Source organism: Panthera leo, chromosome B2, assembly GCF_018350215.1.
Source record: "Panthera leo isolate Ple1 chromosome B2, P.leo_Ple1_pat1.1, whole genome shotgun sequence".
NCBI lineage: Eukaryota > Metazoa > Chordata > Mammalia > Carnivora > Felidae > Panthera > Panthera leo.
Window position 1 is genome coordinate 133,195,666 of NC_056683.1, and position 22,257 is coordinate 133,217,922.

General features: G+C 47.0%; 1 protein-coding gene across 6 annotated transcripts in view; it reads left to right on the plus strand.

Moving 5' to 3' along the window:
* SASH1 (SAM and SH3 domain containing 1) overlaps positions 1-22,257 on the plus strand; it is a 316,969-nt gene that overhangs the window by 254,955 nt on the left and 39,757 nt on the right. For 3 of the 6 annotated variants that reach the window (XM_042940041.1, XM_042940040.1, XM_042940042.1), the window contains 2 exons: positions 14,172-14,304; positions 20,355-21,184. In XM_042940041.1, the coding sequence (XP_042795975.1) occupies positions 14,172-14,304; positions 20,355-21,184 (963 nt within the window). Of the gene's footprint in view, positions 1-8,137; positions 8,708-14,171; positions 14,305-20,354; positions 21,185-22,257 lie in introns of those variants that run through there. The other 3 variants (XM_042940044.1, XM_042940045.1, XM_042940043.1) reach the window with 3 other exon arrangements.

The window sequence follows — 22,257 nt, forward strand, 5'->3', positions numbered from 1 at the left end:
CAAGCCCCGTATCGGGCTCTGTGCTGACAGCTCAGAGCCAGAAGCCTGCTTCGGATTCTGTGTCTCCCTCTCTCTCTCTCTCTGCCCCTCACCAACTCGTGCTCTGTCTCTCAAAAAAATGAATAGATGTGAAAAATTTTTTTTAAAAAATGATAAGAATTCACCAGGAGAAGAAAGAGAAACATGTCAGGTAGAGGTAGCAACGAGGCTTGAGCATAGGTGAAGAGGTGGGTCAGTCTTAAAACTTGGACCATGGGAGGAAATGGATTTAAATAATACAGCTTTTCTCTAGATCAGTATTTTGACTTGTAGGGTATAGATTATGGGTCTTTGTTCATTCTTATACGTTGGTTCTATAATAGATTATTTCGGTCCTCTCTTTCCTTATGACTGCAATTTCTTGTCTTTGAAGTCTTAATTGAATTCATGTTCTTATTATTTCACAGAGTGAAGCAACTGTTAGGAATTTCTTCCTGCACCTTGAGTTGTATTTTCTTCTGATAGGGAGACAGGATCCAAAGATAGGATCTCTCAGTTCTTCCATGCTTTTTCTCTCTCTTTTTTCCCCTTGCTATAAGTTGGTTTGAGGAGTGGTCATATATTTCTTTTGACCTTGATCATGCTTGGGTAGCTCAGGTCAGATTTTCTGTTTGTGCTGATATAATGAAGATTACTCTTTGACCTGTTTGTCATGCTATCTGACCATAGATTGTTTCCCTTCTTCCCAGCTACAGTTGAGGGCTTTGTTTTGTGGTCCATTCATGCTTTTTGTTGCTATAGCCTGATGTCATGGCCAGAGAAGTGGGGATACCCACCTGAGGTGGAATGTGGTCTTTGCTAGGATACCTGGGCTCTGCCTTCTCTCTCTCCAAAGATTGTGGTCATTGTGCTGCATCTCATTTCATCCTACTTGGTGTGGAGAAAAACCAGTCTGCCTTTCATTCATGTCTCCAGTTCCGGTGAATATCTAAGAGGCTTTATTTCACTCCGCATCAGCCTTACTGAACTTTCCATCTTTTCACACATGATTCTCCTGAAGCAATTTCCATTGGTCCTAGATCAAAAAATTAAAAAAAGGAAGGCCACACGGTTTACTTCCTTCGACATTTTGAAGTTCCTTGGGATAATTCTCAAGATTCCCACTGGTCTGGCTTTTAGAGAAGTGGGGCCTTGTTCCTGGGTCTTCAGAAATTTGTTTCTTCCCTTCATCATGAAATTTTATTTTAAGGCTTAGTGTGTTAGACTATGTGTGTTTCCTTGCTTGGGTGCTCTTGGTGGAATATTTTTTTGCTGGTCTGCAGCAATTTCATTTTTTGGAGGCTGTTACTCATTTTGCTAGTTGTTGTGGGAAGGATATTCTGTGGTCTGGTTTTCAGCAGTCATCATGACTTGATAGCCAAGGAGAGGCCACAAACAACGCCTTTCTAGCTCTCAATGATTCTGTTCCAGGGATGCAGCCTAGATTTCTTCAATTTGGAAGTAAATTTGCTTGTGGAAGCAACTCCATTGAAATAAGTTCGCTCATTATTTATTCTCCAAACATAAGGATAATTATGTTAAGGGGATAGATGGTGACTCTAGGAGGTGAAATTAGCCCATCTGCCTCCAGCTTCAAGAGACGATTGTGCTGATTGATCCGCGGCCGAAGTTTTGGTTGGAGGAAAGATATCGGTGTCCACACCTTTCCCCCCGTTGCCATGTAGGTTCTATCAGTTTTCTGTATTTTTCATCGTCATGTGCCTAGGCAAGGTTGTTTGGCAGCCCTGTCCAAGAAGATCATGCCTGATCCATGAATCAGTCGCTCTCAGATGCCATAAAAGTAATGTGACTTTGCAAACACCACCCAATCCCTTAGGAGACTTACTGCTTTTGGGATGAAGACTTCTATCAGCTCGCGAAACTAGAGCCTCAAATGCATATGTAATTGCCCCCCTTGGCAGTTCGGTTCTGAATCATCCTTTTTCCATGGCACAGGCTATGTGAGAACTGAATGCACTTGAGAATGAGTGGGTTTGGTGTTTTGCTTCAGTCTTCAGTGTGCCCGACACCGTAGATTTGCTTTGGGTAACGCTACCCCACTTGTTTTTTTAAACCCCAGTCTTAACAGAGGGACCTCATAAGTGGCTGACTGCCTTCCCATCATGTCTTACCTGAGCTCAGCTAACTTATGTGGACAGTGGGGTTGTCTGGCCTCTGGGCAGGGTGACACAGTCCCGGGCAGAAAAATCTTCCAAACGTTTACAGAGTAAAGGGTGAATTCAGTTCTCTTTCCTCCACTTACCTCTCTCCTCCCCGACGGCCCCTTTGAGAAGAAGGAAAGCTGTTTTCTCTGGTCCGTGGCAACTTGAAGACTTGGGACGAGTCTCCCTACACTTGGCTGTAGGACTCCTGAAGTCTTCTGTTTTCTCCCTCCTCCTCTGGGGAAATTAGCAACTTTATTTGGAGGGGATTCAAAGACATGCAGAGTTCATGCGTTTAAGAAAAAGAATAGAATTTATTGTGGAATGTAGCATCCATTTGCTGTTCCTTTGGTTTTATAGTTAGTTCTTCAAATAGTTTCATAAGTGAATTAAGTGCTGACAAGCCTTCACCCCCGGAGGAGGGTAATATTACCTCAAATTCTCACATACCTTTTTACAAATAAAAGCATCAGAGAATTCTCTTCTCCTCTTCCTCTTCGTTCTTCAAATCTGGCAACAACTAGTTAATTTTGGAACTGCCAGAGAGATTATTTCTATGTTCTACTGCACCTCTGGGAGAAGAATGGAATCTCCTCTTTTCGTCCATATGCTGACAAAAATCTCCTAATTTCAGAGGGCAATGATGTCACCAGCTAATGAGCAAAATATTTCTTACTAAACAGATGAGTCCTTCCCTGGTTCCTTTGTGAAACAGAGGGAAAAAAACCTCACAATGTGTTTCATATTGTCTGTAGTTACTCTGACAACTCATAAACACTTCACAATGTAATTCCGACTTCTTTAGAGAGTGAGACTAATTTTTTTTTGTAAACGTGAAGAATAGCACATTAAACCGATGGCTGTGACCAGAAGGCCCCTGCCACGGCTGGACACTGATCACAGGTACTCATCAGTGCTGATCTTGAACATACCGGGCAGGAGCCAATGTGCTGCCCCCAAGGCAGGGAGTGACCTTGAATGCATCACTTTTTGGACCAGCACAGGATGATCAGGCATGTTGGAGAGATTATGAAATCAGGCTTGGAGAAGAGGAGGGCCGGAAAGCTGCTGTTGATCGGTGTCACATGCTGTTTAGAAGGGCAACAGCGGCAGCCGACTCTCTGCCTGTCCAAGGAGGCAGGCCCCTAAGGCCGCGGGGGCAGAAAGAAGTGAGGCCTTGGGGCCATCTAAACACTGGCCTTCGAGGATCCCGGAGGGACACAGAAATGCCCCCAGCCTCCCAGCGAGTGTTCCTCCCCTCAGTGAAACATGTCTCAGTTTCCCCCGCCAAAGGTGAGTTCAATCATGTTTTTTGTTTTGTTTTGTTTTTTTTAATTTTTTAACGTTTATTTTTGAGAGAGGCAGAGCATGAGCCGGGGAGGGGCAGAGAGAGAGGGAGACGCAGAATCCGAAGCAGGCTCCAGGCTCCGAATGTCCTCACAGAGCCTGATGAAGGGCTCGAACTCACCAACTGTGAGATCGTGACCTGAACCAAAGTCTGACACTTAACTGACTGAGCCACCCAGGCACCCAATTCTCCCACTTCTGAATGCCTGTGTCTCTCTGTTCCTCTTCTGGGTTCCTCACGGCTACTCTCGCTAATCCTATTTCTGAACTTCTCTGTGTGGGCTCTCTCTCCCCCAAGACTTGCGGATTGCAATCTTTGCAGCCCCAGTAAAGTCCACTCACTCCTGTTTCAACTCCTTGGAGGCATCCATCCATTGAATTCAACCAGAAAATATCCATTTATCACAGACACAGACACTATTTTTAATTGCTTCAGTGTAAAAAGATATTATGTTGAGTGTTGGCAATTGTGTAAGGAAATAGGCACTCTTTTTACACAACTTGTGAGCTTTAAAAGTAATACAGTGTCGGGGCGCCTGGGTGGCTCAGTTGGTTGAGCGACTGACTTCGGCTCAGGTCATGATCTCGCAGTTCGTGGGTTCGAGCCCCGCGTCGAGCTCTGTGCAGACAGCTTAGAGCCTGGAGCCTGCTTCAGATTCTGAGGCTCCCCCTCTCTCTACCCCTCCCCTGCTCATGCTCTGTGTCTCTCTGTCTCTCAATAATAAATAAATGTTAAAAAAAAAAAAGTAAAAAAAAAAAAAGTAACACTGTTTTCATCTGACCAAATTTTTAATATCTATCCAAGGACTTTAAGCTATGTCCATCTTTTTACCCACCAATTCCACAATCTAATTGTTTTTCTAAAAAGAAGAATGTGTTAGATGTGTTAGAAATTTGACAATGAAGTTCATCAGAGTATTGTTTATGATCTTGAAAAATTGGAAACATTCCACTGTCTAATGATTCAGGGCATTAAGAAAACTAGGGTATATTTCTGTGAATACCACTGAATCCTTAATATATTGTATTTGTTGGCTATTTGTTGACATAAGAAAAATGTTCAAAATTTAAAAAGCAGATTTTAGAACTGTTTGAACAGTATCCATTGAGGGCTCCACAGTTTCTCTAAAGGAAACTTTCAGAGGCAGCGGTGTGGCTCAGAGGGTAGCGGCTGGAATCAGGCCCTTTGTTTCTACTCCTGTGTGTTCACGTGAGGGGGGCGTGGGGACCCTGGTAGTGACTGTGGGAGATGGGGCAGCTAACGATCACAAAGTCGCACTTTTTTTATAAAAAGCAAACAAAACATAGAAACCTAAGGGTATGTAGTGGGGGGGGGGGGGTGTGCACCCGTGCATGCACGTGTGTGTGTGTCAAAAGCAGGAGCATAAAAACCAAAATACGACTAATTTTTTGAGTGTGGGAGGGTTCAGGTGATTTCTTTTTCTCCTTCTGTATCTGCATTTTCCGCATTTTGTAATTGAAAGTGTATCACGTGTAGTCAGAAATAAACATTTACTGAAATACAGACGTAGAAACGAGTAGGACCGTGGCCCCGGTCTCCTCAGTGATACGGTGGTTACCATATACTTGGCTGAGTCCTGTGACTGTGTGTGCTCTCAGCCACCCAGGTTCTGGAAGAAGAGGAAAGCCAGGAGGGCTTTCCAAGGGAGATGACCTATGGACTGAATATTGAAGGATGGGTAGGAGGAGATGGGGTGGGCAGAGATATTCCCAGAAAAGGAATCTGCCAGTGCGAAGGTGTGCAGGCACATGCGAGATGGAATATTAGCGATGCTCTGAGGGGGTCGAAGGATGAGAACCAGACGCTATGAGAGGCCTTTCCATGTAGTGTCTGCATCGATACCCACAGTAGCTGGGGCAGGGCAGGGCTCTAACCCTGCGAAGTCCCACACTCCACGGGAAGGCCTTTGGACTCTGCCCTGAGGACCTAAGGAACCATTCCTTAGAATGGGAGGCTGATGCTCAGATCTGTTCTCAGCAAATTTGCACACTTCCTGCGCACTAAGTACATTCAAGCCCACCACCCGGTGGGCAGGATCAGCGATGCCCTTCCTTCATGAAGCTTCTTCCCTGGTTTCCAACTGAACTGCCCTCCACCAAGAAGCTTCCCAGGGTGGCCTGGCCCAGCCTCGTCTCTCAAATATCCCACAGTTGACTCAGATCCCACAGCAGGGGCTGGGAACAACAGGGCCGGAGAGTCTAAACTTCTCGTTCCACATCGATGACACACACGTTTGCCGAGGACCCACTGTGGGTGGGGCGTGTACCGGGCACCATGAGTGTAAGGAGGGAGAACGGACGTGGCCCTGTGGACTTTCCCGTCTTCTAAAGGACGAGCGGTCTTGGATGCCCACGTAGTGCCCAACATGGAGGACCTCCATAAAGATCTGAATCCTCCTTGGAGAGTCGTATCAGTGACAGCTAATGGCGGGGGAGGGGGTTCAGGAGGACCAGGCCACCAAGAGGATGGGCAGGGATGCGTCCTTCCCCCACCCCCCTCACAGAACCTGGTGCAGTCAGGGCCCGGCTTCCTGTGCATCTCACAGGACATCCAGAGCTGCCGACCAGGCTCTAGGCCTCACACTCAGGATCTCCTTTGGAGGCTGATCACCGCCTATTTTATAAATCGGAGAAATTAAGAAACGTGCCCAAGCAGACGCTGTTCACGGGTGACATGAAGGGGCCCTGAGCCTACCTCTGACCAGGTTCAGAGTTCCAGCTCCTAATTCGGCTCAGAATCTTCTCTGTGTCTGAACAGCCTGTTCAGACCCAGCCTCAAATGGTGGCCACATCATTAGTTTTCACATGTTTTCTTTGCCGTTGCTATTTACACAGCCCCTACAACAGCAGTTTGGTAGAATTAAAATTGGTCTTGTTTGGATTCCAATCAGCAATAGACTGCAGGTGTCGTAAGCACTTACTGAGCTCCACTTGTAGGTTGTACAGACACAAAGGTTTTTTTAAATATTTATTTTGAGAGAGAGAGAGAGAGAGAGAGAGAGAGAGGGAATGAATGAATGGCAGAGAGGAAGGGAGATAGAGAATCCCAAGCAGGCTCTGTGCTGCCAGCTCAGAGCCCGATGCGGGGCTCGATCACACAAACCAAAGATCATGACCTGAGCCGAAATCCAGAGGCGGATGCTTAGCCAACTGAGTCACCCAGGCGCCCCCCCCACACACACACAAATTTTAAAACAACACTTTAAGATCGATGTTACTGGATCAAATGTGCATGGAGGAACACGAAGACCCAGAGATGTGAAGTGATTTGCAGGAGGACCTGGAAATTCAACTAGGTCTAGTTGTCGAATTGTTCTAGGTTGTTCTAGCTCCAAAGGCCTTCGGCTTTCCTCTTCCCTCTACCCCGCTCCCATGGGGCATGTGCATTTTCTTAGTTTGCACCAAGCAGCAGGGAAATTCAGCCGAGGGTTTCTCCTGACAGTTTTAAGGAACTCTAAGCATAACGTTGCGTGCAACGTGGTTGGCGGTCTCGGGTGAAGAAAGCTCACGTGCACGTTGGAGGTGCAGGAGCCAAACCATGAAGTTTCAGATTCTGCCTCTGCCGCTGACCGTCTGGGAAATGAGGTCACATGGGTAAAGATTAGCCCAGTGCCTGGGAATTACGAGCACACCGTAAACACGGGTGTCGGAAACATGATGTCGCAAAAGCAGCTGCCACGGTGGGTGGCACAGGTGGACCCTTAGGAGGCAGCGGGGGAGGGGGTGTCGGTGAGTGTATGGGCAGAGCGAGGCAGTATGGGGAAGGTGCAGCAAACCCTCATGGGGAGAGAGAATGGGAAATCCCTTTAGGGGTTGGAGGAGACACTTCCGAGGAGAAAATTGGGGGAGAGGGGATTCACGCAGCTCTTGTTGAAGGGCGAGAGACGCCAAAGGGGCTGAGCGAAGGACAGACACCCAGGACAAAGAGATAGATGGGGTTCTGGTGGTCTGTGGCATTGGCTGGGACCTCTGCTGCGTGGTAAAAAGGGTGTGTGTGTGTGTGTGTGTGTGTGTGTGTGTGTGTGTGTGTGCGCGTGCGCGCACACGCACGCGAGATGTCCTGCCAAGCGAGGTAACCTTGCATAATACATACATACAGACCCAACAAGGAGAGAGGCACCTTGGACTGGGGACAGCTCAGACTGCCCAGCGGGAACACATGACTTACCCAAGTGGCTGAATTTACTCCTGAAATACAGACATGACTTGTAACCCACGTCGTAGACTCCACCTGGGTTTTCAGTCCTGTCTTGTTCAGATGATATTCTGTTTAAGTAACAGCATGTGCCCGTCACTCCCCAGACACCCCTGAGAAAATTAAATGATCATCTTGTGACACAGTCCCCGTGCACACATTTCTAGAAGACCAGAGAACCCCAGCTGCTCTGAAATGATTATTGAAACAATTGGGTAAGACAGTTTTAGAAGCATCACCGGACAGGAAATATCTCTCCTACATTGACTTGGGTAGTTAAAATAGAAGAAGGAGCGGGGACAGATCGAAAGTGACAAGTCCAGAAGAAAACCAAAATCACAAGTTTTAATTCAGTAATTTCAAAAATAGCCATTGGAAGGTGTCTATTTTCAATCGAGACTACTCCCTTCAGGGGATGTTGGAGGAGTATCTGCGAAAGAGATCTTTTTTAAGTTCAGTCACTTGTAAGGGTTAGTCCTTGTCCCGGATTTGCTCAGATTCCCGCGTCCTTTTTTTTCTTTCTCTGGAATTCCATAGACAGTAATTAAGGAACTGGAGGCCAGCGGGAGGTCAGGGAGCCTTCGTCAGTGAAAACAGGGATTGTTTGCCACGTACAACACTCCCTTTTTTCCTTGTGGTGAATAGGAGATTTGCTTAGAGCTGATGACTTATGCCTTTCTTACAAGTTATGCAGTTAGCAAGTAACTGGGGAATCAGTCAGCAGGCAGAAAGCAGCTAATTGAACCCAGTGTCTTCACTTTTTCCTCCTTCGGATGCTAAGCCGTGCTGGTGGAGCCTGTCTGATCATGTAACTCCAAAGGAACATGTTTGAGGAGTGCCTGATCCTCACTTTGAGATCACAGAGTTGACGGAACAGGAGTGAAGACGCGCTCAACGTGGGGAGGGGGCGGGGGGACCAGACGTGCTCGAAATTGCCCCTTAGGCCTGCTAAATGCCGAAGCCGGTAAGTTCGTTGGATGTGTTTAACGTGAAAGGGAAAATGTGCTTTCTGTCCCTGCAAGGAAAAGCTTTTTTGACTGCTCCCGGCTAGGATGCTTTCCTCTTTTCTGTTCAGCTTCTTCGAGATTTGTCCTCCTTCCCTTCTTTCCTTCCCTGCTATGGAACCCCGAGCCTTCTTTCCCAGCACGCTCACCCAATAAGGCATAGCTCTGGGGGGAGAAAAGGGGATTTTAATCTGAGAATAAAGGGATTCTCAAGAGACTGAGTGTACGTGGTTGGAGCCCAGTTGTCATCGTGGAGGCTTTCAGTGCGGAGGACTGGACTGCAGACTGCCTTGCCTGGTGCAGCTTTTCATAAAGCTGCAGCCGACCCGCTTCCTTCCCTTACGGTTAACGCCGCTGGCAGTGCAGACCTGGGAAATGGAAGCGTCTGTTTGATTCTGCACCCAGTCGACCAGAAACTGCTGTGTGAATTTCACAAGCAAAATACGTTTCCGATTTCAGACTATTTCAGAAATGCTTAAATATCTTATAGCGGGGTGTGTGTGTGTGTGTGTGTGTGTGTGTGTGTGTGTGTGTGTGTGTCTGTCTGTCTGTCTCCAGGGGAGATAAACTGACTTAGTCTGGCTGCTAATTGCAACAGTGGGCTGGGTGTCGAGAGAGAGCCGGGGAAGCAAGCTGAGCGTTGTTTCTGCAAAAGGCACAGTCGTAATCCTGAGCTCACCCTGGGCTCCAGCAGCCCCCAGAGGGACTCGGGTGGCTCCTTGCGAGTTCAGTTTAACTTTTATTAGGGAACAGTGTTCCCGCGCCTGCAACACTGTGCCGCGTGGCTTTTGGAAAGCATTTGTCACAGTGCACCTTAGCTGCTAGAACCGTTTGTTCCGGGGGGGGGGGGGGGGGGCGCCGTGAAGTATCTGTTACCCACCTGCAGGGACGGGCTGGAGAGCGCGGGATGCTGCCGTTCCGTTTGCTCGACTCACACACTTTTCTGTCTACAGATGCTATTAATTGTGTTCCCTTTTTTTTTCCGATCCTCCTCTGCGTAGCTGTGTTATGAAAAGTCCTCCACGCTGGCCCCATGTCTTTCCCATTAGAACATTGCAGATGTGTCAAGGATGCACATGTTCCAAGAGAAGCTGAGAAGGAAGGAGGCTCCACCCTCCTTGGCCTGCCAAGTGGGCCCCATAGGCCCCTCATTCAGCACCCTGGCAGGCGAATGGTGCACTGTCTCTTTAAAGCAGCTCTAGTTTTGTGCCTTGGCTTGGTCAATTTGTTATGGTTTAAAACTGTGGAGCCAGCTGTCTGTAATCTGATGTAATGTTGCCATGGAAACCAGCAATGAAACACTTAAGCATTCACCACAGAATTACTACATATAGCATTAGCCAAAGTAATTAAAAGTTGAGCCATATGGGCTTTCTGGTGGAAAAATCCGCAATGGAGAGGCTTGGAAATCAAATGCTTCTGTTTACAATAACGTAAATCCACTCCTCCGCCTCCTTTGGTACAATAAATTAATTGCCTTTTTCTGCTAAGGTTGGGAGGTGAGGAGTTTTATACAGATGATTGCGTTTTCACTCTCTCATTTAGAAGATGAGCAAATTAAAGTTTACTTCAGGACTGTGACCTGGGGCCGGGCAGGGAGAGGAGGAGATACCACCTCGTGTTACAAGGTGCATAAACATACACTGCTCTTTTTTACGTTGGTTTATTTAGAACCTGTTCTCTAGTAGTTCTGTGTAATTCTAGGGGTCTGTTTCTTAGAGCCGACTATTCATTTTATATGTACTGCAGATTTCCTTCTATGAGAGTTCGTCCAGGTGCACAGATTTCTTTTAAATGTGTGCACACGCGTGCATACACAGATACGGTTAAATAGGTGTTTTTTTTTTTAATTTTCACACCCTCATCTCTGGGGGTGTAATTTCTGAATAAAAAGACACAAGTTATTTTCAGCATTTGGAAAGTGGCATATGCTTATTTAAAAGGAGAAACATGTTGGGGCGCCTGGGTGGCGCAGTCGGTTAAGCGTCCGACTTCAGCCAGGTCACGATCTCGCGGTCCGTGAGTTCGAGCCCCGCGTCAGGCTCTGGGCTGATGGCTCGGAGCCTGGAGCCTGTTTCCGATTCTGTGTCTCCCTCTCTCTCTGCCCCTCCCCCGTTCATGCTCTGTCTCTCTCTGTCCCAAAAATAAATAAAAAACGTTGAAAAAAAAAAAAATTAAAAAAAAAAAAATAAATAAAAGGAGAAACATGAGAAAATGAGGAATTTAAGCTTTATTTAACAGTTTAAGTGAAATGCATGCCTTATGCACAGTCTATGTTAAAACAGCTGGAGGCAAATTTTTAAAAGCAAATATTTCACAAACTCCTTTTCCTCTGGACTCAGGAGGAAGTGAGAAGTCAACACCTCCCCATCAATAAAATGCATCCTTGGGATACACTGTTCAACTCCAGTGACTTCTAGGCTGACTCACGGGGGATTTTCTATTTAAAAAAAATAATAAAGCATAAAGACAGAAATAGATGACATTTTTCTTCACGTAAATTGTGCTGCATCTATCTGGTTTAGTGTCCAAAGCACGATAATGAGAAGTGACTGGTTGTTGTGATTTGTGATTTGTCAATGGCAAACACCTCTAAAATATTCATAATTTTTTTTTAGAAAAATAAAAATAACAATCAGTTCAAAGTTCTAAAGAGCTCCTGTTTCTCAAAACTAGATGGAACATGTGAAAGCAATTAAATAAGTACCTGGAATATGTTATTTTTCACCCCGGTGAATCGGGGGGAGGAAAGTAGGACTCAGGGAGGAGGTTTTTGCCTTTAATTCTGTTGCCCTGATTTAGCTATTTTGATTTCTCCCTCAAAAGTTCCCTCTGATGGCACATTTCCTACATATTTGTGGAATGCACAGGCATACCCCTCCCCCTCACCACCATCAGCAGCCCTCAAGCTAGGTACAAGGTATACATACAAAACTAATTTTCATTCTGTAACATAGCGTCCTGTATCTTTGTTCTTTTCATTTACACTTACTTCAGAATTTTTAAAATTTTATGTTATTTATTTTTAATTTTTTTAATGTTTATTTATTTTTGAGAGACAGAGTGTGAGCAGGGGAGGGGCAGAGAGAGAGACACAGAATCAGAAGCAGGCCCTAGGATGTCAGCACAGAGCCGACGTGGGGCTCGAACTCACAAACTGTGAGATCATGACCTGAGCCGAAGTGGGACACGTAACCGACTGAGCCACCCAGGCGCCCCTATTTGTTATCTATTTTGAGAGAGAGAGAGAGAGAGAGAGCGCGCATACAAGCAGGGGGGAGCGGACAGAGAGAGAGGGCTCTCGCCGTCAGTGCAGAGCCCGACATGGGGCTTGATCCCACAAACCGTGAGATCACAACCTGAGCTGAAATTAAGAGTCGGACCCTTAACCAACTAAGCCACCTGGGCACCCATTAACTTCGGAATTTTTTAATACGAGAGTGACAGACATGTTCTAGATTTGTCCCACTATAATCTAATGTTGGTTCTTCTTCTGTTGGAATTGCTTAGTTTTAGAGATCCATCAAAAAGGCAGAATATTTTCAGTGTGAATGTGTAATCCCGTGCCCTAGGGTTCTGTTCGGGTGCTGATGACCCAGCATGAGGGTTAACCAAGTTTCTCATTTTTCTGGTTGACCACTGACCATTTCATCACATATCAACAGTTCAACCAAGCATAAATGAAATTCATACCATTCAATACTGTTATGTAGCAGAAGCTGTACTTACTTACTAGTTCATTTTAGTTTTGTTACATTTTAAGTTTTAGGCCAAACACATTAGGCCGAATGGCCAGCATGCAATGTATATGTATCCTCCTTCCCCACCCCCCATTACCTGGGGGTCCAATTCCCGTTCTTCATTATCAGGTAAGCAGTAGTTCACTTTAATTCTGAGATGGATAGGTAACACTTTAGGAATTATAGAGAAATTGGATACAGTTCACAGAAGGGAAGCCTGAGAAACACCCCTGTCCTGATGACTCACCATTTATGGGTTATAATAATTATTCTTCAGTGGGTGAATGGTTTGCTTACAGTTGTGCAGAGAGAAAGTACAATGGCCTTATGCTGGGAGCCCCAGGGGGAGGACAGAGGCCAGGAAATGGGTTGTATTTATCGCTTACGTAGTGCCATAGTGCCACAGAAATATTTGTGGCCTCCCGACATGCTGCACCGTTTTTCTGCCCAAGTAATTCACAGTATCTCTACCTTGTTTACCCTTGAACTCTTCTCGGCTAACTCTTACTGTCCCCATTTGATGGTCGATGGAGGCGGGATGATGGAGGAGGGGTGGGAATGTCTTCATGTCAGACCAGCTCAGAGATGTGGGTTTTGTTTTGTTTTGTGTTGATTGTATGAGGCGTCCCTGTCCTTACCATCTCTGTGAACTAGGTTGGAGGAAATGGAGGGAGGGCTGTTGCCAGGTCGTGCAGGATCAGCCAGGGCTGCTCGCGAGCTGCCTGGGGTAGGGGGGGCTGTGCGCTTCCGCCCCCCGGGAACGCCCGAGCACCCGGCCCGTGCAGCACGCCTTTTGGCCTGTTGGGCCAAAAGCTGCAGACTTCTCTTGCTTTTGCACATTTTGCACCGATAAAACAGAGGAAGCTGCATGTTGGACGTTAGAGCTGACTTGGAAACGCAAACCTCATTTTGTTCACAAGGAAAGGATTGTTTTTCACTGGGGTCACTGCTGCGGAGGGAATTTTTTTTTCTCTCTGTAATGTTTGATACTTGAGGGAAAACAGCTGGGTTGAGCATACTCGAGTCGCTGCAAACTGAAATGGCATGCTGGGGAATATGCGCTGTGCTGTATGGCTGAAAAGGTCAGCTTTTTCCCTTGTCCCTCGTGGAGGAATGCAGGGTCTGTCCTCACGCGCGCCTCGCGAGCTCTCAGAAGGAGCCGGGAGAGGCCGCAGGCATGGCTGAGATGTGGCGGACTGTCCTAACAAACGCGATAGAAGGCGGCTTTTTGCTTCTCTTCCCTTTTCCTGCCCTGCTGTTTTTGATTTTGGGGGGAGGACTGGAACAAGTCAACAGAATTTTGGTTTGGAGAAGTAGTTGATGACCACGCTAAGCGGTCCTGATGGGCCAGACAGAGGAGAGCCGGGCCCAAACCACAGCAGCGGGACTGGAATTACGGGGCCAGCCTTGTGGAGAGGGCCCCGTCGGAGTTCTCCTAAGAGGACTGGGAAGTAACTGAGACAAGCACAGGGCATGCTGGGCAGGGGCCTGATGCTCCGGTGAATTAGGCCTCAGGATGGTACGTGGAGCTTCGCGAACCTGTTGGGCCAAGGAGCTGGCGCCCCAGGTTCAGCTGCACAACTGCCCAAGTTCAGACTGGCGGGGAGGCCGGGCTGCACCCTGCTGCCAGAGCAGAGCCCTGGGGCAATTACCTGATTAACTTTTCCCTTTGTTTCTTTGCCAGTCAAGAGAACAATCGGATGATGAGACTGAGGAGTCGGTGAAGTTTAAGAGATTACACAAGCTGGTCAGCTCCACTCGCAGAGTGAGAAAGAAACTAATCAGGGTGGAAGAAATGAAAAAGCCCAGCACCGAAGGTAAACACGCAAGCTCGCGCACACACACACACACACACACACACATACACACACACACTCCGCCCTGCTTATTCCAAAGTAGATCAGCTGGGATCAGCTTTTCAGTAGAAAAAGGGTATGATTTCAAGTGGAAAACAGATTGCGTTCTGGCTGAGGCTGGCGGAGAGCGCTTTGGGTGTGCGTGTTAGCTGGGCATTGCTCAGCATGTACGGATCCTGGCATCCGGCATGTCGGGAGCTTAGTCATTTCAGTGTTACAGCAACGCGGGATGGCTAGTATGTGACAACGAAGTCTTCTCAAGGTGTGGCATAGCTTTCATTTTGAGCTTACATCATTTTATGTAAACTTCATTATTTAAAAAAAAATTTAATGCTTATTTATTTTTGAGAGAGAGAGCGGGGGAGAGGCAGAGAGAAAGGGAGACACAGAATCCGAGGCAGGTTCCAGGCTCCGAGCTGTCAGCCCAGAGCCTGACACGGGGCTCGAACTCACGAACCATGAGATCATGACCCGAGCCAAAGTCAGACGCTCAACCGACTGAGCCACCCAGGCGCCCCTTATATCAACTTTATTTTATAACTTCTTCCTAGCCTCTGTGACCAAAGACTGGTGGCTCTTGCCCAGGGAGTTTAGTCCAGATTTGATATATATCCATCTCAAACAAACATCTAACAATCAAGGCACTTAATACCCTTTCAGATCTCTGAGGGATGATTTGTTCTTCCTGTAAACAGTCTGAAGACTCCATTCAGATTGGGCTCTAAGGACCTTTCATTCTAAGTGGATCTTAAGAGCTATCTTGCTGGCTAAGCTGCTTGTCAGATGAAGCAATAATGTCAGAGGGGGCATGAGCCTGGATTTATTGTAGTGAATAGTTAACCTTTGAAGTGTGATTATGACAATTTAAATCTCAACCATATCCGTCTCTCCTATTGTTAGCAGTATGCATTTGCAGCATCTTGTAAAGTTCTCCCAAAAGGATGAAAGAAAAGAGTAAGATTTCCCATTTGGGAAAACAATAAGTGGACTGGAAAAAATACTGGAGAGACTAGGTCTTATTTGTTTAAAAGCACATTACTTGTTAAAATGTCACACCTACGTCTTAAGGAATTTCAGAATTTTAACACGTAGATTTGAAAATGATCTTCGAGAAGCCTTTTGGTCATACACTGGTAAGATCAAGCCATGGAGGGGACTGGATTTCCCCTTATTTGCATAGATGAGGGTTTCCTGGTGTTTTCACTGCTGTTTTTAAATTTCTGTTTGCTGTAATTATTTATCAGTTTAAATCCCCTGGAGAAATATTGAAGGTGAGGGGATTATGGGAGCGTGAAGGCAAGGGAGGAAGAGAAAAGGAGGATGGGAAAGGGTGGGGGGGGGGGCTGGAGAGAAACGTGCTTATGGGCAATTTCATAGAGTTGTGTGGAATTCCAGGTTCCATTCGGGTGTCTTCTTGTGTGGTAACGCTGTTTGCCTCTGGGTGCAATGCTGATTTTATATTTGGATGTTTTAACACCTGCTCATCAGTGCTGGTTTTCACAATACAGAATTATAGCCTGATCTCCTCTCACTGGCAGCTCTTAATGAAATCACACACATACTGTCAGTTGGTAATAAATAGTAAGTAGAACCGTATGGAATTGCTGTCAGTCAACCTTGGGCACCGCATTTTATTTTATTTTTAAATGTTTATTTGTTTATTTTGAGAGAGAGAAAGCACAAGTGGGGGAGGGGTGGAGAGAGAGAGAGAGAGAGAGAGAGAGAGAGAGAGAGAGAATCTCAAGCAGGTTCTGTGCTGTCAGTATAGAGCCTGATGTGGGGCTCAATGTCACAAGCCATGAGATCGTATCATGATCTGAGCTGAACACTTAACAGACTGAGCCACCTAGGCACCCCTGGGCACCACATTTGAAAACAAACCTTGCATACTTGGCAAAATTAAATCTCAAAGATAGCCAATAGATTGGTGATTCTTGTCCATAAATGAGATGGAACGATTCACGTACCTGGTGCTGGGCCTGCCACCTGGTGGCGTAGTCCTACAGAAGAGTCCTTTGCATTCGGGCCGCCTTTTCCACTAGACTAACATCTGATAACAGTACAGCGATACTCTGTTTGCATATTTATGTCAGAACAGATCAGTCCAAGTATCTCTGAGAGACACGGTGGAAAAGGGGAAGAATATACCTGGAGAGGTAGCTTTAGGGTAAAAAGTAGTCATTGTATGGACTTCTAGCCCTGAACTATAATTCACCTGAGTCTGGATTAGTTTCCACAGATGAAACATGGATTAAATGAGCCCGAGCCCCAATTAACCTCTGGTGTCTGATGAACTGGGGAGCAAGGGTGCCATTAAGTGGGCAGGTGGGTATTGCCAGCTCAGGCTGCCCACGAGACCGGACCAGACTAGACGAGAGCTCCCTCTAGCCCCTGTGGAACGGAACTCTGTGAGGCTCCTCATCGACAGAAGAGCTGGTTCTTGGCCCTTGAATCTGCAAAGCAGGAAAGATTCACATTCCCAATAACCCCTCCTTTGCCACCTCTGGACCTTCAAAGAGTTGAGCCTTTTGGCTTCCCACATGTCTGTGCCAATGCTAAGTTTTCTGAGGGATAATTAACCTTTATTGAGAGCATTCTGTGTGCCAGCCACTTGCCTAAACACTTTAGATTTTGTGTTTCTTTTAATATGTCATCCCCAGAATAGCCACCAGAGGCAGGCATTCATACCACCCTCGTTTCACAAATGAGGGCACTGACCCGCCAAGAGGTTAAATAATTCACTCAAGGTCACTGAGCCTGCTGGCAGAAGGCCCGGAATTAAGTCCGGGCAGCCTGGGTCTTCACTCTGTTCCCACCCCTTCCCCACCGCCCCCCAGCTCTGGAGTCCTGGGAGAGCCATGAGAGTTCCGTCTCTCACCTGGTCTCACCCATGTAACTGAGTTTCAGGTCCTCCTCCAGGGCATGGATGACCCTAGACAGTATTAAATCGTAGGCCACGTCAGTGCCCTCCATCGGCCCGTTTCTGTGCTTTTTCCCCTAGAGCTGATACGCACCTACCTTCCATCATTGTTCCAGCTTCTCTGTAACCCAATAATGAATGAATCATTAGCCTTCGTTCAGTGCTTTTTACCTTACAGAGCACCTTTACGTATTTCACTTAATTTTATCCTTAAAAAAAAAAAATTAAAGTTATTTAAGAAAGAGAGCAGTGGAGGGACAGAGAGGGGGGGTGGGGGGAGAGAGAGACTCCCAAGCAGGCTCCACACTGTCAGCACAGAGCCTGATGAGGGGCCCGATCTCACAAGATCATGACCTGAGCTGAGATCAAGAGTCAGACACTTAACTGACCGAGCCACCCAGGCACCCCTAATTTCATCCTCATAACAGCCTTGCAACAGATAGTTCTCAGATAGGTAGACATTATTACAGGTGAGGAGACAGGCTCAGAGCAATGAAATAATTGCCCAAGGTCATGGAGATGGTGAGTGGCAGAGACAGAGCTGGAATCGGGGCGTAAATCTGTGTTCTTGGCATTAAGTCACCCCAAATCCTACCCCTGTTAAAATCACCTTCCTTCCATATTCTGATCTCAGCTGACTAGGAGAGATAAAGGCCGCCATGTGAAACAGGTCACACCAAATGATGATGGGGTCAGTGCACGCTGTCATTCTCCCCATTAAATAGTTGTACTTGGAGGCCCCAGAAGGAGAGAAGCAGGGCTGTAAACCCCAGCAATCAAGTGAAGGCTGGGATTTCAGGCCTCGGGTCAGAAACAGACAGAAGAACGTACCCTATGCAAGGCCTGCCCTCAACACACAGCATTTGCCCCATTTCCCTCCAAGCTCCTTACCAAATGCAGGCTTTTCAGGATCAGGACGCAGAGCTCTACAGGTCATGGACATGTGTGCACCGGCTGGTTCCAGACTCAGATGTGTCATGGAAGTATTGGAATCTCTGATGACAAACCTAAACACAGAGTCCAGAACGTTTCCAGACCACTGTTGGGTGACAGATTGTTAAAATTTCCAGTAGACGCACCTGAATTCCCCGAGTCCTCTTCGGACTGTGGGTAGATCAGGGCCTTGTGCACCTCCGTGGGCACCTGGGCAAAATGCAAAGCCGTGATCTGTGATCTGGACACTTCTATAGAGAAGTCCAGTGCCGGTGTGCCTCTGCCTCCAGGCTGTGCCTCTCCTCTCGGCCCTGTCACTTCTTCCTGCGAGCAGAGGGTGGATCGCATCTAGAAAAGGTGGTCGTTTTTACTTCTAACAACAGAAGGGCCCTTGGTCTCCATACCTTATTAGTCAGGGGTCCTGAGGAAAGAGCAGGAAACCTTCACAGTATTTGCACACTGCCTCTGGTCTGGCAAATTCCTGCCAGAGCTCGATTATACTCTGCTTCTAAATACTCATGAAAGGGGGTGCCTGGGTGGCTCAGTCGGTTAAGCATCCGGCTCTTCATTTGGGCTCAGGTCGCGATCTCACAGTTTATGAGTTCAAGCCCTGAGTCGTGACGGCTCTGTGCTGGTGGTGTGGAGCCTGCTTCCGATTCTCTCTCTCTCCCCCTCCTTCTCTCTGCCTCTCTCCTGCTTCTGCTCTCTCTCAAAATAAATAAATAATTTTTTTAAAAAAAACAACAACTCTCATGAAAGATCCGAGAATAATCCTTCAGGGAATACATTTGTGCTGCAGATTATGGAGAACTTTGGACTGGACACAGTTCTGAATCTCCCTCCCCACCACTGTCTCCTTGACGTAAAAATCCATCTTGAGTCGTACTTAATAGTGATTCTGTTTTTCTTTATACTTGTAATAATAACTCCCATCAGCTGGAAAAGGAAGAAACCTTTAGAATTTTAAGAGGCTGATACCAATCTTTTCATCCTTCCCCTCTCCGAAGCGAGCAGTTCTCTCTGACATTTAACCACACACTGGCACCCGCGTCCCAGCTGGTATATTTAGGGCCATCCCTCTGTTCCAAGGAACTTTTTATTTTTTCCTCTTCACAGTTCAGCTGGTGGAAAGCAGCAGTTCTCAAAGGTTCCTTATAATTAAAGGGACACAGCCAGTTAGGATCCCTACACCCACAGTTTGACCTACTTCTTTTTCACATCTGTTCACATAACACACGCAGAAAAGAACTCCGTTTTCCTGCCAGTCAGTCCAAACCTTTCCACTGGGCTTCGGAGGGCTTGGCTCAATACCTTGCTCCAGGGGAGGCTTCAAGAGCTGGAATCCTTGAAACAGAGTGGAACACTCGATGAGGCTGCCTGCGTGTCCGGGCCCTTAAATGCCCTTGCTGCTTCCCAGCAGGGCCAGTGGATGGCGATGCCTGGCTGGAATCACCCAGTTCCCTAACTTTGCTGTGTTTGGCTTGTCAACTGGGGACTATTTGTGAGTTGCGTTCGCACGCTGTAACCCCGTATGGTGTTTCTGCACCCAGGCTGCCTTGGTGATTTAATTACTTAAATGGCACATGTACCAAGGGAAAAAAAAAATCACTGTCAGCCACGTGGCATTCATCACACTCTGACAATGAAATCCCAACCGGAGTCAACAGGAGGCCTTTCAGAAGGGGGAAAGATCCTGATTCCTAGCTTCTGAGGATCTCTCCCACAGCCTGGGGAGGGTAATCAGATTGGGGGGGGGGGGGGGGGGGGCGGGATTAATTATCTTTAAATGCTAAGGGCTATGGAATATCATGATAATGACCGGCTTGGGTTTTCCCAGTGGCATTTCTAGTAGATTTCTTCAGGGTTTTGTTCTACAAAGATACTGTAAAGAAGGAGAAGAAAATACACCCAACACCTTTTAACATTAAGTTTGTGAAGCCCTACATTTGCACAGTTTGTTATTTTTTATATGCATTCATTTAAGTGGGAGCTGGGCTTAGGAAGAGGGTAAGTGATATGGGGAGGGGATCACTGTGGTTTCTGTGACGATTGGCTTATTTTTTGTAGGGCGGGGCTGTAACAAAAGAAATACCTATGAGGGAATGGAGAAGTATGTTTACAAGAGACCATGAACATCTCTGTGTTGATTTCCCTCCAGGCGGGGAGGAGCATGTGTTTGAGAATTCCCCAGTTCTGGATGAGAGGTCCGCCCTTTATTCTGGAGTACACAAGAAGCCATTTTTCTTTGATGGCTCTCCTGAGAAACCTCCAGAAGATGATTCAGACTCTCTCACCACTTCTCCATCATCCAGCAGCCTGGATACCTGGGGAGCCGGCCGGAAGTTGGTCAAAACCTTCAGCAAAGGAGAGAGTCGGGGCCTGATTAAGCCCCCCAAGAAGATGGGGACGTTCTTCTCCTACCCAGAAGAAGAAAAGGCCCAGAAGGTCTCCCGCTCCCTAACTGAGGGGGAGATGAAGAAGGGTCTCGGGTCCCTGAGCCATGGGGTAAGTACGGATGGTGTTTGCTTCTATGACCACCACCGACGTAGGCACCACCTTCTAGTGTCCCTGGAGGAGGTTCAGAGTGTCCGGAAGCAAATCCGCCTGAAGAAAATGGATACTAATTATTCATGTTCCAGAGCTTTTCTCTGCCAGCGTCCCTCCAGAAAAGGAGTCAGCAGTGTGACCTGTGACCTGCTCCGGCAGAAACCCAAAGGGGGAGGGAGCTGCGGCGTCCCCGGCAGGAGGGCGCGCGGGCGCCCCTCGGTCAGCGAGTTCAATATCACCTACGTGGTGGAGCGGAGCCTGTACAGCCACCTGAACCTGACCCAGCTAGTGCGGCCTGCCTCGGACAGGACCCTGAGCAAGGCCGAGAGACAGGACCTCAGGCGGTGCCTGCTGGAGGAGGATGAGGAGACCAAGAGGAAGTGGGCCGCCACGGTCGACCGCTGTACTAAAAGGGTTCTCTTGAGAATCCACCAGAAGTCCGTGAGTCACAAAGATGGTCACCAGGACGGCCTTGTCATTTCTGTGATGTGCAGTCAAGCGTTATGGCCTTTCTTCCAGGGAACCTGGCGTCTTCCCCTCTCTTCTCCTAACTTCATGACTTCTGGCCATCACCTCAAATTTCTAACCCTGCTTTCTTTTAGTAATGGCTTCTTCTTTTCCACTCGTCCTCTTGCCCGTTGAAGCTCTTTGGTTTTTAATTAAGACCAAACACTGAAGATGATCCAGAGAAGGGCTTTCAGAGTCCAGGGGTGGGGTTTGGCCTCCTTCTAGGCTGGTTGGTTCCCAGCCATCACGTCACTTGACCTCAAAGAATCTGATTCAGAACAGAAGGACATTTTGCCCTTAAACGAGTTGCTTATTCTTTCATTTAATTAAAACCATAGAAACTGGCTCAATGAAAGATTGCCATCAACAGAATCACCGATTTGGTGATTTGAAAACATTCATAAAGTACATTTCTCTTATGAGTAGTGCCAACCAGAAAGTTCTTAAATGGAAAGGGGGAAAAAATATCCGAGCTCTTTTGTTTTACTTAAATCTATTGGATGTTCTATCTTAAACAGAAGGGTGGACCTTCAGAAACGTCTTCCCCTGCCCCGTAGATTCTTCTGTACGTAGCCAGCAATGAAACACTTACTTTCAGAAATGTTTTTTCAGTTCTGTTACTGAATTATCAAAGACCTAGTGAAAATTGACTTTTTTGAGGGCATGACTTATATTAAACTTGAGAATATAGGCATTTTCCCCTTGGAATTCCCACCCAACTTCTGGCTTGCACAGAAACCCATATAAAATGGCACAGAGCAAGGAAGAGCTGTGGGCTTCCTGCCCTCTGTCCCCTTGCGACTGCTGGCTGAGCCCCCTTTAAGGGTCTGAAGGAACAGACCATACTGTAGCCTCCCGTGGGGGCTTTCCCGGGCTCCTTCACATTCACGGATACGATGTTCTGCCCCAGACGATTACTGGAACTTATATTCATTCATTCAAGTTCTGCTTTTTGTAGAAATGGAGACTGATTGGTCCATGCCATCCCTCAAATGACTTCTCTGTTC